At 35.8% G+C, this 17,267-nt stretch overlaps 3 protein-coding genes across 5 annotated transcripts; 1 reads left to right on the top strand and 2 right to left on the bottom strand.

Annotated features, from left to right (window-relative positions):
- Window positions 1-197: 197 nt before the first annotated feature.
- LOC108762162 (uncharacterized) lies at window positions 198-3,655 on the top strand. Its single transcript, XM_018509024.1, has 7 exons — window positions 198-418; window positions 999-1,131; window positions 1,212-1,713; window positions 1,974-2,183; window positions 2,695-2,936; window positions 3,033-3,278; window positions 3,379-3,655. The coding sequence occupies exons 1-6, from the start codon at window positions 363-365 to the stop codon at window positions 3,213-3,215; spliced, it is 1,326 nt and encodes a 441-aa protein (XP_018364526.1). The 5' UTR covers window positions 198-362; the 3' UTR covers window positions 3,216-3,278; window positions 3,379-3,655.
- A 1,999-nt stretch (window positions 3,656-5,654) lies between these two features.
- Window positions 5,655-9,167, bottom strand: l(3)L1231 (zf-C3Hc3H domain-containing lethal (3) L1231). 2 transcript variants are annotated; one of them, XM_018509090.1, is made up of 4 exons: window positions 8,083-9,167; window positions 7,159-7,513; window positions 6,111-7,092; window positions 5,655-6,004 (listed from the first exon to the last, which is right to left on the bottom strand). In XM_018509090.1, the coding sequence occupies exons 2-4, from the start codon at window positions 7,480-7,482 to the stop codon at window positions 5,838-5,840; spliced, it is 1,473 nt and encodes a 490-aa protein (XP_018364592.1). In that variant the 5' UTR covers window positions 7,483-7,513; window positions 8,083-9,167; the 3' UTR covers window positions 5,655-5,837. The 2 variants fall into 2 exon arrangements, with proteins under 2 accessions (XP_018364592.1, XP_018364591.1); XM_018509089.1 differs by having other exon boundaries at window positions 6,111-7,513; window positions 8,083-9,166.
- A 1,652-nt stretch (window positions 9,168-10,819) lies between these two features.
- Window positions 10,820-16,999, bottom strand: Stt3B (catalytic subunit 3B of the oligosaccharyltransferase complex). Of its 2 annotated transcripts, none has more exons than XM_018509087.1 (7): window positions 16,404-16,995; window positions 14,648-15,346; window positions 13,864-14,174; window positions 13,252-13,783; window positions 12,150-12,611; window positions 11,957-12,047; window positions 10,820-11,793 (listed from the first exon to the last, which is right to left on the bottom strand). In XM_018509087.1, exons 1-7 carry the CDS (start codon window positions 16,697-16,699, stop codon window positions 11,713-11,715), a joined length of 2,472 nt encoding a protein of 823 aa, XP_018364589.1. In that variant the 5' UTR covers window positions 16,700-16,995; the 3' UTR covers window positions 10,820-11,712. The 2 variants fall into 2 exon arrangements, with proteins under 2 accessions (XP_018364589.1, XP_018364590.1); XM_018509088.1 differs by having other exon boundaries at window positions 11,750-11,828; window positions 16,404-16,999.
- Between the last annotated feature and the right edge of the window lie 268 nt (window positions 17,000-17,267).

Here is a 17,267-nt window from a genome sequence, read left to right as displayed (position 1 = left end):
GAAAAAAAGAAAAGATAAACTACGCAAAAAGTTTAGTTAAAAAGAATAGACCTCTAGAATTCTTTACGTAACTATGATTGTATTGTTATAATATTGCTCAACGCGATAATTGTACTCTTTCATACAATTTAATGAGAAACCTCCAATAATTCTTCTAACTACTATTCTAAAGAGATTTGGGAGTCTAGTAAACGCTTCAAGTATATATACTTGCATGGGGAACTATATTTTCCTCGATCAATAATTTGACTCTGTTATACCTTCATTGTGATTAAGAGAGCATGTCTATTTCTAGAAACTATGATAACCTGAAAATTTGCTATGAATAAAATCGTGAAAATTATATGATGTAATAACTCAATATGGGTGAAAGGTACTTTGCATGGGATGAAATTTCGGAAGGATTAATTCTATTTAGGTAATTCTAGTAACTTCAAATTTTTCGTTCCATATTTATAATACAGTTTAACTATTTTCTGTAGTTTTTTTTTTGCTTATTTTTTAATCTACTTTATTTAAAATAAATACACGATATAATTTAATATTCTATGATAGAACTTTTAGATAGAGACAGATCGATATAAATTATTTTTATCTGCGAATAATTGTTCTAGACGTTAATGCATTTTTTTTTATATCATCTTAATAAAGATTTTCTAAGATTTTTCATTTTATAATTTTTGAGAAAGAAATAAAGGCATTTTATAAAATCTTTCAGATCTTATATTTTATTAGAATTATTACAGAATAAGAAATTAAAAAATCTTAGAATATTTCAGATTCATGTATATGAAAATTTTAGTAAAGATATAGATTGTCTCGGCACTTCTGAAGAATACAATTTGTATAAAAAATAAGAAATTTTATAAAACGTTATAAATTCAGAAATTTTTAAATTTATATAAATATTCTAAAAAATTCTGAGAAAAATTTTCATTATGGGAAAGAATGATTTCGTAAATCCTTTCATCCGCGTAAATCCCTATTTCATTTATTAGTGTGGCAAAGGCAGAAGAAGAACAAGCTAAGCGACGAAGAAAGCGAATTGCTGCTGTCCCTACATCGGAAATTTATTCTCCACACGCGTATTTGATTTTGTGCTACCGGGAAACATTAAATGACAGCGAAAAGGTGAGGATCGGACCACAACTATATAAATTCTTTGGCAACTCGATATCACGAGGAGTGTCTCATATTTGTTCCAATTGTAGATCAGATTCCGGAAGAATTATCTGAGAAAAGTCACGCCGGATGAGCCAGACATCATTATCCTGCAGGACATCAAGGATCTCGTGCTCTTCCTCCTCGTGACGTCCGTCAGCCCGCAGTTCATAAATTTCTTTCACTTGCCGATTGCAGACCGATTTTTGAGAGCACTTATCATTTACTTCCAACGCTTCGTGCAGATATGGGAGGATCTGGGACATGAACGAGCGGCCACCATGAGGAAGGCACCTAATCCACTGGCGCGTGGACATAGATCTCGATATGCCGATGAAATGCATACTCTACGTTGTGTCCTGGGCAGGGAGTACGCGGACTTGCTGCTGGGCTGCCAGGATGGGTCTCGCTATCACCACATGATAACCAATTCGAAACGCACGGCCACGCAATCTCAGGGCGAGAAAGACCTGCGAATCTATGAGGCATTGATAAGTGTGGCTCATAGGGTCGTATGGATAGCATTACAGCGAAAACATTTCACTCTGATCGGTACGACAAAGAGCATATATAATGTTCTAAATAAACATTATATATCATTTTACGATGATATACAAAGAGAATATCATACATCGTACATCACTGTATAATGATGTATGATGAAGATTTTGCTATAAATATTGTATATCATCGTGTAAAATAATATACATAAGTTTACAAGATTCAGAACATTATACGCTGAATGTATATATTATATTTACGATATTCTTATTTGAGAACTGATTACCGAATCGCTGATCATCGTCTCGCAGAGCTAGAACTGCACAGGCTGCTCCGGACCGAGGCGTACAATACCGCGCAAAGACAAAGTGGCAGTCAGCTTATTCAGGATATGCTGGAGGATGATATTCGTATATTACATGGTCCCGAGACAACCCTGAAAACTCGAAAATTGCTCAGAAATTCCCCCTTACCTCACGAGCTGATATACGGAGATTGCGACTATCGTCTCCTATCGTTAGGTGATATATATTTTTTATGAAAATAGTATATTTGTATTCAGAATTTATAGAAATAGTATATCTAAGGATATTTAAAGTATCAAGATCTATATGTAGAAATAATGTATCTATACCCACGAATTATGACTTCGACTAAATTCCGATTAACTAATCGACAACTAATTCAACCGGCACAGTTACAAAATTAATACGACATGGCGAGAATTTTTTTTCACAAGAAATTAAAACAATATTTATATGTATATATTAATATAGATAAATTCTAGAAATACAATTATTGACGAATATAATATTTTTGGTTCTTATTTATATAATTCATTATTTCTCTAATTTAATTTTGTTATGTAAATAACAGAATATTAATAATTCTATTCACATTAACAAGATAGTACAAATGATAAGTTAGTCATCGATCAAGTTAATCAAAGTTTAGTCGTAGTCATCCTTAGTCTATTTCTAAACTACGATATTTGCGCAAAGAATAGCTGTGCAATCGTACTTCCATTTAAAGGCGTAGCAGATATCGACATACACCATCCAAAAATCGCTTATCTAAGAAATGCTCTTCTCGTCGACGAGGAAAAGCTATCTCAATTAGGGATCAAAGTGGGCATATTGGGTCACAATCGCTCGGATTATGATATAATGTTAATGCCGCACGAACCAGAGGAACCGACGGAGCCAACAGAAACTGCTTTGCTCGACAAAAAATCGTTGGAGACGCGAAGGAGTATCTTTGTAACTAAAATCTTGGTAAGTGTCCGGTCGCTTTTTTTTTTACAGGAATACAAATCTTAACTGGATACACGGAGAGAGATCTCTAAAATATTTCTATTTCGTGGTACAAAGGAACAAGAGGTCGAAAGCCTGCCCGAAATAATGGAGGAGTTCCCAGTGAAAGAAATTCAGGAGGTAAACGAGAAATATGATAAGATTCGCGAAAAATCCCGGATAAAATGGATCCTTCGAGAGATAAAACGACGTGAACGCAAAGCGACTGATACTTACTCTATAGCGACAACTTTAGACTGAATGTTCAGAATAGAATAAAATTCTTACATCTATACGACGAGAATTTCACAAGAAATTAAAATGGTATTTATATATATTAATACGGATATAAATTCTAGAATATCGACAATTTAAGAATATAATATTCTTAAGTCTTATTTATCAATATAAAAATAATACACAGGTCTAGTCGTTTTGTCAAGCCGATATTATCGTTAGGATATGAATGACAAGGATGGATATAAACTGAACGCTATAACGCAATATAAAAAATATGCTTATTATAATTGGTGATGCCTAATCAAGAGTAATAATGCTGATATTTTACAAGAAGATACACATATAGATACATTTTCAAGCAATGCGTTACGATTAAATTCGGCATTGTCCTGTCGATAAATAATTATTGTATACCTAATCGCTAGCGCTATATACGTAATAACAATACATACGACGTTAATTTAATCCCCAATGTGGGTCGACTTGCAAATTATTCCGTTTCCGTTTGCATCTACGTGCGATCAACTCGCTATTTGCGTTTTTTGTAATCGCTCACATTCAGCTAAACGTTCGTTACTTAGTAGTGCGCTTTGCATCAGTGCGACCCGTTTTTCTTGAACAAATGACACGCATTATGTAACAACATAAAAAAAAAAGAAAAAAGAAATTTCTCAATATTTGGCACAGTGATTTTGATAATAAAAACCAGATTATATTTTATATCTGCCAGTCTTGCGCACACACACGCATAATGAATAACATTTTAAATGTTTTTCTTTATCGGTAGTTAATAATGTGTTACATTTTCCCGTTTCAAGTTATTACGATATGTATCGAGATTACGATAATCCACAGTATATCTGCGTATCACGTTTTATACTACTATTATTACAATGGAATCGTAACAATGTTTTGTCGTGCACGTACTTTAAGAATTAAATGGCAGTAAGCAACTCAACCATTCACGCACTATTATACCATGATCTAGTTTTACTTTCAGAATCTGTGCCTTTATACTTTTCATAAAAAAAAAAGAAAAAATTCTCTTTTCAAATGAACATTGAAATATTCTCTTGAAAAAATATACGTGATAATATATAAAAAGTTTCCTTTACTTAGTTGATACACAGCGTGTCATCTTCTCATTTGTAAGGCTGCAAAGCGTGTTGCACATCCGGTAACAATATTAAAAAATGAAAATTTTCGGCACTTTTCGCTAATGTTTACTTCACTTAGATATTACAGCTATTCTATCGCTGAACATTTGTCTACATGAATATAATACAGAATGGACAAAGTGACAATATTGATTATCCACATATATTAATAATATAACGATAATAAATGTGATTATTTAACTGTGTTATTGCAGTAATCAGATTATGGAAAAAAACGTGATTATATACACTACGTATTACATATATTTATGTAGACATATGTATACTTCTTTTTCTTTATAAATTCAGTCGTGTGTTTGTATAAACATATATTCTATGCACAAGGTTTTATAATGAAAATTAAATTGTGGAAAAATGTATTTTATTTAAATAAAATTTAGGTAATATATTTTCAGAGGATGATACTGCATAAGATGTATATCATATTCATCATTTCTTTTTTATATTGCCGCCGTTGAAAAAATAATGCAAATACCATTTTTTACATTCTGCAAATTAATGAATAATTTTGCTACCACAATTTGCTCTAATATAATGATATATATATGTATGTGTGTGTATACTTTATACATATATGTATATATATATAAAATATATACACAGTTATGTACGAACACCAAATATTTCTTTCAAATATTATATCGTTTGACTCCAATTATTCTGTACTTTAATTTGTAGAGCTAAACTCCAGTTTGCAAATCAGAATACGTTACTCACAGTTGCTACAGTAATCGATAACAGATAAAATCATTACAAATCAGTCATAAAAATACCTTTGTACCTATTATTTGAGTAGTCAGTAATTAGCTAGACATTACGTGTAATTCAATAAATATAGAATCTATTAGTAAACATAATTTAGATAATTCCTGCTGTTTATTTCGATAAAAACAAGCCGTATATAAAAATGGAAACTATGCATCTCGTTTAGCTCGCGTGTATTGGAATCTAATTTGAACCATTAATGTGAACTTTTAGCCCACTCTCGTCCCTTCTACTTATACATTTCATTATCCTTCAAAATGATTGTATGTATTAATTGCAGCTATAACAATTTTTCTAAGCAAATTTGTCAAGTGCAAGTCAAAGTATCTGCAAATAAGCTACAAATATAATGCATGTATTGCAAATGTAATAATAACGCAGAATGTCCGTGATTATTTGTCAAAAAGGATGGAATTCTCGGTTTTTACACTACTACTTGTTTAACATAAACCTACCTGTGTTGTACCCGATGCTGTTTATACTAAATTCATAAATTTGCTATTGTTTTTTTTTTTTCATTTTTTGTTACTTTCTGTATGTCAATCCCTGCCATTATCTCGGACTTGCGTGGCTATGTGATAAACAGTCTATAACGCAATCTTACGTTTAGCAGCACAGACACAAACAGTATTTCTTTCTACATTACAAGGAACACGCACGAATTCCTTTCCGAAAAATTATTACATTAGGATTGGTGGGGCTACGAGGCAATGTCTGACATAAGCTGGGCAAGCAAGGCCGGCTCTAAAAGTCCATGCGTCTGCCCCATCCTCTCCAAGTTTCGTACATCTTTATCAACTTCTTCCAAAGCCCGTTGCAATTCCTCCTCTTCTTCTCTCGACGGCTCATAATCTCCGTTTCTACCCTCTATAAATTGAAACACATCTTACATTAGCTTATGAATTAAACATAACGAGTTCTACACAATCTCGAGATTTCCAAAATGTACCAAAGATATGGATGTTGCAATTACCGATAAATAAGTCGTTAAAAGCATCCGGGGGCAAGTTATTGAGCACATTGCCAAAGTCATGCTCAGCAGAGTCCAAGGAAGCGAATACTTCATTATCCCCAAGCTCGACTTTGAGTCCTCCGCTCAGACCAAGAGAGCCTAATCCCAATCCTAGATTTAAGTTAGACGTGTTTGAACATCCTTGCGGAACATTCAAATTGTTCAACATCTTGGTATGGTTTTCACTACAGTTTATTTGGCTCATGAAATGACTCTCCTCGGGCATCAGTGCCACACTCTTGGTAGTCTCTATTTTATTAGAGGGTGGTCGTTTACGTTTCTTCGGCTTGGACTTGGGTTTAGGCTTCGCCGGGATAGGAGGGGAGACTGGAGGCTTTTTACGAGCTTTCTTTGGTTTAGATTCTTGGATTTTACGGTGATAATTGTCTCTCTTCCTCGCGTGTTCTGGGCAAAGAGGTAATTCGTGCGCGACATCAAACACAGGAACACAACACTGTGTGTTGTCACTAAACTTGGCAGTGCAATGCTCAAATAAAAGCTGATCTCCGTTCAACATAATGTGGCGGGAACAATGCCGGGTACAAGGCAAAGACGTTTGTTGGCATCCCTCCGCTCCACATGGCCCGCCAACTAATAGCGGTCCGTCGAGTACCTTGCTGGTACTTGGAGAGTCACACAAAGCTCGCGCGGTAGAAGTAGGATCTTTGGAAGCGGCATCCAGCAAACATCTGACCCTGTGCCGCAGAACAGCTTCAGCGTCAGCACCATCGATACGCAACTGAAGCAATTGTCGTTGTAACTGCGAACGCAGTTGGGACAGCCGAGCCGCTCGATTTGGTGATGCAGTAGATTCGCCGAAAACCCAATGACGCTGATGTATCATCAACTCGTCACCGCTTGAATCGCTGTCAAATATCTCGTCCCCGGCCCTCGGATAATACAACAGCGTGTGGTCCCGACTTTGCCTCCTAGGTCGCAATCTCTGCAAATTTTCAATGTGTCGTTGCTTACACTGAACTAAATTAGAAAATTTGTGATCCAAGTTCACCCCAATGCCGTTGTCGATGTTTGCCTCTGCCGTGGCATTGACCCCGACAATCTTGTAGCCTGCGACTGGAACAGGCGCTACCCTTATCCTCTGTTTCATGCATTTCCCCTTTGACTTGTTGTTTTTGCAACTTTGCATTACTTCGGAATTTGTCGGTGGAACCACTGTGGCATGTCTTCCCCCTGCTGTAGCAAATGGTTCTGGTTCACTGAAAATGTACGGATCAACATCTTGATGTGCCTCGGTTTTCAGCAAAGCCTTCAAGCGATCCGAAAACTTCAATTTATTGTCCATGTTTGAGTTTTCGGAAATTGGGACCTTCATTGATTGCTGCTTCTATCCAGATCTGTTCCACCTGCATTCTCAAATCCTCCAAGTCAACTTTCTTCCTATCTAGATCAAACTTAGTTCACGCTATGTGCCAAGATCCAAGTTATACCATTTGATTAGAAAAATGTAATACTGAGACCCCGTACGTAAGAAAATTAAAAAAAATATGTTTCATGTCATATCACAGATATTTTCTATTGCAGAGTTAATCAAGTAAAAAAAAGAAGGTCCAAGCGTATTCGCATAAACAGTACTATTCTATACTGTACACAGCTCAATATAAGCTAAATTATATGATATACCAATCACGTTTAAGTATATCGATATGTTATACACGTAATGTATCCTTCTCTAAATGTACACAGTCATGGAATTTGCATTAATTGATCTAACAAAAGGCTTACGAAACAATCGTGCCTATTCAACAGCTTTGTTTGCCTACGCAGTACAGAATTAATATTTAAATTGCATTGTCACAACACCGCTCAATGCTACTCGTGAAGGCGGTCTATGTGCGAATGTCGAGTTCCCTGGTTCGGGCAGTAAGCGTGAACTTAGTCCATTGCTAGATGTGAGGACAAAAACGATCCTTGCCTCGCATAGTAGTCTACACCAAGCGTGTCCTACACATGTCTGAGCAACTGCGACTGCAACTGCGTCGTCGTCGTCGTCGTCGTCGTCGCCGTCGCGCATCGAGCGGACGTTGAGTTGGTCTGCAGCACTGTTGGAGCGGCGCGCCTCGAGGATATCGCGGCTGGGAGCGTGGCCATATCACCAGAGGGTGATATCCCCGCCGTTGGCATAGACGCGCGCGCTCAACGGTCAGGATCTTCCTTCCTATGCTTTCTTTTCCTCCTTTTTAGGTTAGGTTCGTTCACGTCACGTCACGTCGAGACGGCGAGACACGGCGTGTTCCCGATCCTCAGCGAGGCAACCGGAAGTACTCTCGGGACAGACCTCGCGGCATACTCGACTCCGAGATTGCTCGCGGACGCAGGGCTCTACCTGCTCACCAGCTCTCGTTCACGACGTTCACAGGCACGACTTCCGAGGGGAGGGGGAGGAGGGTTGAGGTTGGGACGACACTGACCAGCGATCGCTCTTGACAAAGGCAATAACGGCGAGGGCGGATGTTCCGTCGAAACGTGCCACGGCACCGAGCTTCCCTGCCCCTTGTGCACGGACTCGCTCACCTCCGCTGGCACACACAATGCGGTCTCACGCGCAAAATTTCGATATCTGTCGATAATAACATTAGAAAGACATGTCAGGCGTGCGGGGGCAGCAAAATGGCGGCCGCGGCGCGGCACGGTACATCACGAGTCAGCCCTCGGGGCTCGGGCAAAAAATCCCTGAATCTTCGGGAGATAATTGTCACGGATTCAATGATTATCCGAGTCCACGTTGAATTAATAATTGTAGATGACACCGCAGACGGGACGTACGACGAGCGAGAGTCCGCGCCACGTGGCCGAAAGATCGTTCCGTGCTCTGTAGAACATAACCTGCACGCCGAGATGCACGGCTCTGCGCGGGCGAGAATTTTCCCTTTCCGAGACTTCTATGAACTACTATTTCAATGTAAATTGCGCCTCGAACGTTCTAGAAAGAATACTGGAAAAAGAAGTGCAAGGAAATCGGTACGAGCCGATGAATCGGCTACCTTCTTGTCCAACTTGTCAAAGCCAAGACCCCTCAGATTCTTCCCATTCGTTCGAAGATTCGAATGATTCAAAATCCAACTGCGAAAATGATTCATCCAACTATGTCAATGTTACTTCATGCCTAATTATGTGGGAATTTATATTTGCTTTGTAGCTGAACTTTTTACACTTTTTTTCTTTTCTCTTTATCTCGCTAATGTTTGATTATATATCTATTATTTTTTTAAGTACAAAAAGCATGACAGCGCAAAGACATCTTAATATGTTCTTGTATAATGGAATTTTTTATCTCCCCTTTTTTCCCTTAAACGTCTCTTTATGCATATACATACCTATCTGTTTACATACTAATATACATACTTAATTTTATCTTCTCTGAACTGATTATCGAGAAAAAATAGTGAAATTTTAAACATCAACCGCGTGATTTATGTTCAAATATGATACGTCATCATGTATAATCGTTGTATTTTCGACTTCAAGTGATATGGTCTCCTTATCCGTGAAAAATTTTCTTAGAGTTTCATATAATTTTTCAACATTTTTTAATACAAATTCGAAATGCCGAAAACTACACATCTATTCTAGAATTCTTCATATACGTGAATTTTGAAATATTTTAAAATTTTTGATAAAATTTTATCAAATCTAAAAAAAGTTTAATTTTTTTTCGAAATGAAAAATTTTAGAAACCTTAGAACATTTCAGAATTATATAAAAAATGTTAAGATGTATTATATATATATAAGATTTTCTCAGTATTATATTTCTGAAAAATATTCCAATTTATATAAAAATTCTTCAAAAAATTTGTTTACCTACGGCGTTGCTCAGACAAAACAAAGTCTAAAATCAAAACACAAGCATTTTTGCGGGAAATATCTAAAAAGCGTCTTATCTCGATTTCACATTCCTGATCGACAACAATACAATGAAATCAATTAAAAAGGTTTAAAAATTTTAAGTGAAAATATTTGTTAAAAATGATCATATAAGGCGTTTAGTTTCATCAGAAAAAAATTTGTGCGGTTGATAAGATTGCCATTAAAGAAAAAAAATTACGTAATAAGTCTCAAGACCTCTATCTATTTTTCTCTCGTTTATCGGGCCTCATGTGTTTTTATAAAATATACATTTGACTGTTTTTTCGTAGATTTGCGGCAATTAATATGGAAAATGCTAAGTTCCTTTATCGATTTCAACAAGTAATTCATAGATCCTTCGCATAGATTAAATTATCTGGGATTCGTAATTTATTAGTTGTTACGTAAAATGAATAAATTATTTCTTACTTACAAAATGAATATAAAACTGTCAAGACGGTTCAGGAAAAAATTTGATAAACCGTATAAAAAAACAGATTTGAATGTTATCCACCTGCTTTGCATTAATTATATAGATTGATAATATTTGAGCTTTCGTATCGCCGAATTGAAAAATTTTAAATCCCAGAAATTACAAGTGTTAATAAATACTTTCATAAACAATGTTTGCAATTATATCTATATATTATGTAATTTATTATATCATTTATGTATTATTTAACAAAATTTATAAAAGTTATAGAAAGAAAAAAAAGTGCTGAATCGCGTAATGCTCCTTCGTAACATATTTAGAATTCCTTTATATTATAAAAAAAAAACAAAAAAAAAACAAAGCTATGCACACAATTTTTATATTTATATTATCGAAAAGATTTCTCTCATTATATAGATGAAACGAAAATTAAATTGGACTAGCATTTCATAAATAACAACACTATGTTATTACAAATGTTTATCTTTCAACAAGGTGCTATACAACAAACTGTGTACACATGACACACACTCGATCGTTCCGACTGAAAATCGGCGGAAGTTGCTTATTTCGATAAACTTCACCCGATGCAATACCATGTAATATATTAATAAACATATTATGTAACATAAACGCGTGTGTACACTAACTAGGATGTCTTACAAGTTTCAATTTACACGAGACCTTCATACAATTGCTGATCGATAACAAATAAGTCAGTTTCAAGTTATTTTCAAGTTATTTTACATCATTAACTATTAAATGCACAATTGGCTCATAAAAAATTATTGAATGTAAAATTTAATTCCTTTAGAACGCAGAAAACAGACTGTACATTTGTGACTTTCTCTAATAAATATACTCATATAAATATATTGATCCAATTATATCGAAGATTACGTATGATCTGGGTAGTAACTCGAAAAGATATTACATTAATAAATGATGTAATTATGTAATAAATGACCGAAGACTTTTCAATGCAAAGAATAATAAATGAAGGACGAATAACAATACAATATGCGTGTGAGCCAAATATTATGAGAAACAATTTTTTTAAATAATATTTCATAAAACTACTAATTTGTCAACCTGGAGATGATGAAAACTATCATTTTTTGAAGATTCTACTCTTTAAATCGGTTGAACTGTTCTGACATTAAATTCTTAGTTCGAGGTATAGTGGTAGACCCAAGGGACGGTAATTCTTTTATTACAAAAGTTGTATTTGCAAACTGTTTACGAAATAGTTAGCGAATCTTCGTTACGTCGTTCGTCGTTGAGGTCTCTGCCCTTTAATAACAACTGGCCGGCCTTTTATGACACCTCGTTTACGCCGTGAAGTCTGAAACATCAATGCCCGACGCCCCATAACTTCAACTACGTTTCCAGATCAATTAATGCGTCACGACAAAAACGGTAAACCGATACGAGAAATTGTATAATTAAAAAAAAATATATCTATCATTCTGTATCGTAAGACCGTAAATATATATATGCATACCAACCTTTTTAGTAACATATGAATTCGCGCGACGAGTGATAACTCGTTCGGAAATCGGAATTATTGGTCTATTAAACTCCGCTGGTTTCTTCACCCTAGACACATTTCAAAATTAATATTAATATAGTATTTTATAACAATAATGAAAGGATAATGATATGTTAAATTTTAAGTAAAAGCTGAAACGTGTCATTCACCTGTAAATCCTGACAAGCCAATGCTCAGTGGTGTAAGCTTCTTCCAGATATGTTAACTGGAAATTTTTATTGCCTATTTCCGCATTACGAGTACGATCATATCCGTAAGGCGATCGATAGTCTATTTTAACGTCCCCGAACCGGTAATAACTCAGTTTATACATTAGCGAATTCAAAAGAGTTGGAGAACCTTCAGAATCCACACGAAATTCCCCTCTTTCGGTGAAATAATCACTTTCGCGAATGTCCTGGGGATGTTCACCCTCGGCGATACGAACCATCCATAAGAATTTGTTGATATCGTCACCTGAATATCCAATCATCCCGCCAAAGATGATCAACACGTAATCCACGTCCAGAGATGTCATAATATCATAAGCAGCACTTTCATTCGAGCTCATCGCTTTACCAACCAGAGCTATGTGCGAATTATTCCACGTATTATTGTCCACGAGGGTAGTTCTACAAAAGAGAATTCACGCAGCAAATGTTAAATTAATTTCATATATTAATTTATAAATTTTATATATTATATAATAATATATGCAAGGTGACAAAAAAATTTGGCCACAAAGTTTTTTATATGCAAGGTGACAAAAAAATTTGGCCACAAAGTTTTATGTATTCATAAAATTATTATCCAGGTAATAATTAACATTTGTCGTAATTTTGACATCAAAATGACATTAAAGACATTTTAATATTACATTGCCGATAAATAACGTCAACTAATTCGGTAGCAACGTATAAAAACAAATTCTTAAATGTTAGTTACATAATCTTATTAATTGTAAGTATCAAAGACTGCATCAAAAAATTGTTATTAATTAATGAATTCGAGCTATATTGGAACCGCTCTATTGGTTACTTGGGATAATTCATTCGTGGAAAGATTCGTGCTCATCGTTGATGCATATCTTAAAGTTTGTATTAAAGCAAAAGATAGGCATTTTGAATATTAATTATTGTTTTTAGCATATAATTATTATTTTTAAATAATTAACACTCCAGAGTTTATTTTTAAAAATATAAGTTACTAATAATTTAATAAAAACTTTGTGGCTACTTTTTTCTATAGTCTCAAGTGACATAAGTGTTGTACCTGTTAGCCATACCAGCAATCTGATATCCGTAATCCCACCAGCTCATGACTCTAGCGTCATTGGCGGTATTTTGTGCTAACCAATAGTAAGCTTCTCGAAAATCGTCCAGTATGGCCCTGCCACCGTCGTTACTGTAGGACGCCAAAACAATAGATGGACTAGAATAAGCATTACTAGTCACCCACGTGCAGTGCACGGTAAACATCATCAGCAGCATCAACATGCCGATAATAATAACGTTGCGAAGATTGGGACCTAATCCGTCACCGTTGCCTTTTGACCTCTCATGTTTCATTCTACGAAGTTTACCGGCCTTATCGTACAACGCTCTACCGGGACTTCTCTCTCTTTCTTCCTCGCTCTCCTCGTTACTTTCATTACCGTTACCGTCTCTGTCTTCCTCTTTGAGGAACAGTTCCACGAGTCTACTGACAGCGACTCCGGCTAGTATACATACCACCGGAGTCAGAGTCAACATAAGCCTTACCATCACACCAGCGAAATAAACGGCACTTATGGCGTACAGTACCACTGCAAGAAGATCGAATATTACAATTTTTCTCTCTTATTGATATTTTATTCCAAGACACACTCTCATCATAGATTCTTACCAAAAACACGCTCGTCATTGACATGTGTGATACAGTACCAAAGACCAACCGGAAACAACGCAACCAAAATGTGTAAGTCAAAGAAAAAGCTGAACCAAGTTGTCGGCTGATGTTCCGATACAGATGCTATTATAGGGATATGTATTTTGGCATAACCGGTATCCCACAATGAATAAAATCTACCACTCCAAGGAGCGACAACGCCAGTGTACGTTAAGATGATCAAAATTAATAGCAGCATAGTAGTTGTTACAGCCACTACACCACCGAAATATTTCATTTCGGACTTGGTAAGTACAGTTCTTAAGTATCTGTAATTAGAGAGCTCAATGTAAGTATACTGCAATATATATCAGAGTATGTCCAAAATGTATACTAATAAAAAAAATTTCTTCTGCAATTATTTATAACAATACAATCATATTTTTCTGTATCAATTACAATCACCAATTTACAGAATAAATAAAATTTTCAAAATTTAAATAAATGCAAGCATTATTAGATATGGATATAATAATACAATGGAAATATTTCTAATTAAAATATAACAATTATTATATAACGCTTAAGTTTTTCAGTTTATACTATTTTTATAATTTGTTAGGAATGAATTTTATGATCAAGCCCTTTAATTCTGTTTTAATTTTTATTTCTATATCTTGTAAATGGACAGAAAAATTTTCATTAGCTAGATATTTTAGAAATATGATTGTATTACTATGAATAAATACTGCAAATTGAAATAATATAATAAAGAAATTAACGCTATAAAAACGGTACATACCTAAAAGCTGCCACAAAGATTATCAGACCGAATACACCACTAGCTGCCATATGTTCAGAAGTTCTAATCGGTTGAAAACCGACAAATGGTATTTGCATACTTAGTAAAAGTCCAAGAACGTAAAACGTGGTATAACTCGTGAACAATCGATTGCTAAAGCGATTCATGATCAGTAAGGCAAACACATGAAGTGGAATCAGATTAATAATGAACACATAGCCTCCCCATGCTGATACCATGTAGAAGTAAGATAGGGCAGTTATGCTCGCCCAAAAGATTGAGCCAGTTTTGACTGATTTAACCCAAAGGTAATAGGTAATTTGCAATGCAAAGATCGCGATTCCCTCATTATCGTAACTCCCGGCTACGGATCTCGAGATGTAGCCAGGTACGATGGCGATGAAACAAGCGGCGAACAAGCCAGCTCCAGCACTCCATATTTCCTTCGTTAATAAATACGTAGATATGGCAGTAAGGCCACTAAAAATTGGAGCTAGAAATACACATATGTCTCTTATATGCACTGGTATGTTCAGAGAGTGCAGTATGTAGTGTATCGATCCAGATGTTATCATGAGTCCAGGATAAACGGTTCCACCAACAATCCGGCCTAATGGATACCAGGCCCGTTCGTCGAACCAGTTTAAAAAATTGTAGAATCCATGTTGAACCATGTAAGCTGTCGCTCTATAGTTGAACCTGAATTTAAAACATATTTATTACATCCCATCGCTAACTAGTAAAAAATTCGTAATGATATTTATTTATAAAAATAAATCAATATATAGGCAGAATAAATAAAATAGAAATGCAAATCCTTTAACCTAAATTTAAGCTATTTAAATTATTTAACTTATCAAATATATCCAGACAGTCAAATCAGCTAAGAACAGGTACTGTGTAACATTAACATATATTGATAAACAGTAACAGTACAATCTGCCGTTTTCCTGATATCTGTAAAAATATATCAGAAAAAATCATAGGTTTTCTATAGCTAAATTAATGTACATTTTTGGAACTTTAAGGATCCATTTTTTATTTCTATACTAGAACTTTTTTTCTCATTTCAGCCAAATATCGAACATATACTTTCATTCCAAACTAGTTTAGCTATAAAAAAGATTTAAAGTAAAATAGATATATTTAATATATGGTTAAGGATTCTATTCTTAACTTTTATGTGTCAATGTCGTTACATTATCAGTTTTATACATGATAAAAAAAGCTAAGCAATGAAACAAAGTCGATACAAGTGTTGTTCTATCTTTGTTATTCAATTGAATGTCAAGGATAGAACATTTGTGTCGACTGTGTCGTTAGAATAGGAGCCGATATTACATTTGTCAAATGTTGATTGGCTATAGGATAAAGAAATCCAAGATTTCTGTCTTGCAGCCAATTTACATTAACATGTTTGAAAAATTGATCATATGACAAATGTAATATTAGCTTAAAGCAAGAAGAAAAGTTCTAGTACAGGAATAAAAAACAGACATGACACAATATGCTCCATTTCTGTTAAATTATAGCTGGCAAAAAACCAAGTATAAGGAAGACACAGTGGATAGAAATCTATTCTAAAATTGACTATCTGGATACTCGTTCTCTTATATTTTCCAGATAAGTTCGAAGCATTGGCTACTAGCTCACACTTCCGTTATGTAACGGAAAAATAATAGAACGATAGTTTATCAAAAATATGATAGGGTACATCACATGGCCATGTTGAATGATCCCACACCAGGTTACGTACCAGGGATCAAACTCATGTATGATGCTTTCGAAGCGTATGACCGCGAAAAGCCTCGAGGCAAAACCAGAGATCCAAGCAAGTAAGAGAACAGTGAAGGTGATGAGGGAACTCAAGCCAGCGGCGTTCGTCAGCGTGGAGGACTTCATCTGTTTGGTTGTCGACCTCTTATCAGGAAACATGACCTTCGCGTTGGCTGACGACGTAGAGGACGACGACGAAGAGGACGACGAGGGCAATTGCTGCTGCTGCTGCTGCTGTTGCGACGACGACGACGACGACGACTTGTTCGGCAACATGTTCTCCCGTTGGCCCGCGTCCGCCACGAGCGCGTTAAAATATGCGACACACCGTATATATATTCGCGTATTATCGATACTCACAACGTGGCACGTCCGCCATATGTGCCTCCAAAACACCCGCGGTCCCGTGCGCGAGGCGAGACTGTCGAGAGCGGGGCGCAACGAATTATCAAATGTCTCGCTGCACACCTGAACTTTGGGAGGCTAGGACACGTCGAACGCCGGCTACGTGTTAACCATGACTTCCACCGCAGCACCTGCGAAATCCGCACCAGGGTGCAGCAGTAGACAGGAAGTCGATGACTTTCGAACTACGAACATGCGATACCGACTTACCGACATATCCCTCATTCAGCCTCAAGGTGCAATTTTATGCAATTCCATACGCTCATTTTTAGCGTCAAAATAGGCCAAAACTGACGAAATCAAATGTCATATTTTATTGTCGCCTGTTTTAATGCTAAAAATGAGCTTCGACCGTCAGCAGTATTCTCAATACGCCTTGAAAAGGTACTTACAGGTGTTTTTGTAGTCTTTCTGGACAAACCAATCAGAAGATCCTATT

Source organism: Trachymyrmex cornetzi, unplaced genomic scaffold, assembly GCF_001594075.2.
Source record: "Trachymyrmex cornetzi isolate Tcor2-1 unplaced genomic scaffold, Tcor1.1 scaffold279, whole genome shotgun sequence".
NCBI lineage: Eukaryota > Metazoa > Arthropoda > Insecta > Hymenoptera > Formicidae > Trachymyrmex > Trachymyrmex cornetzi.
This window is presented reverse-complemented; position numbering and strand designations above follow the sequence as displayed.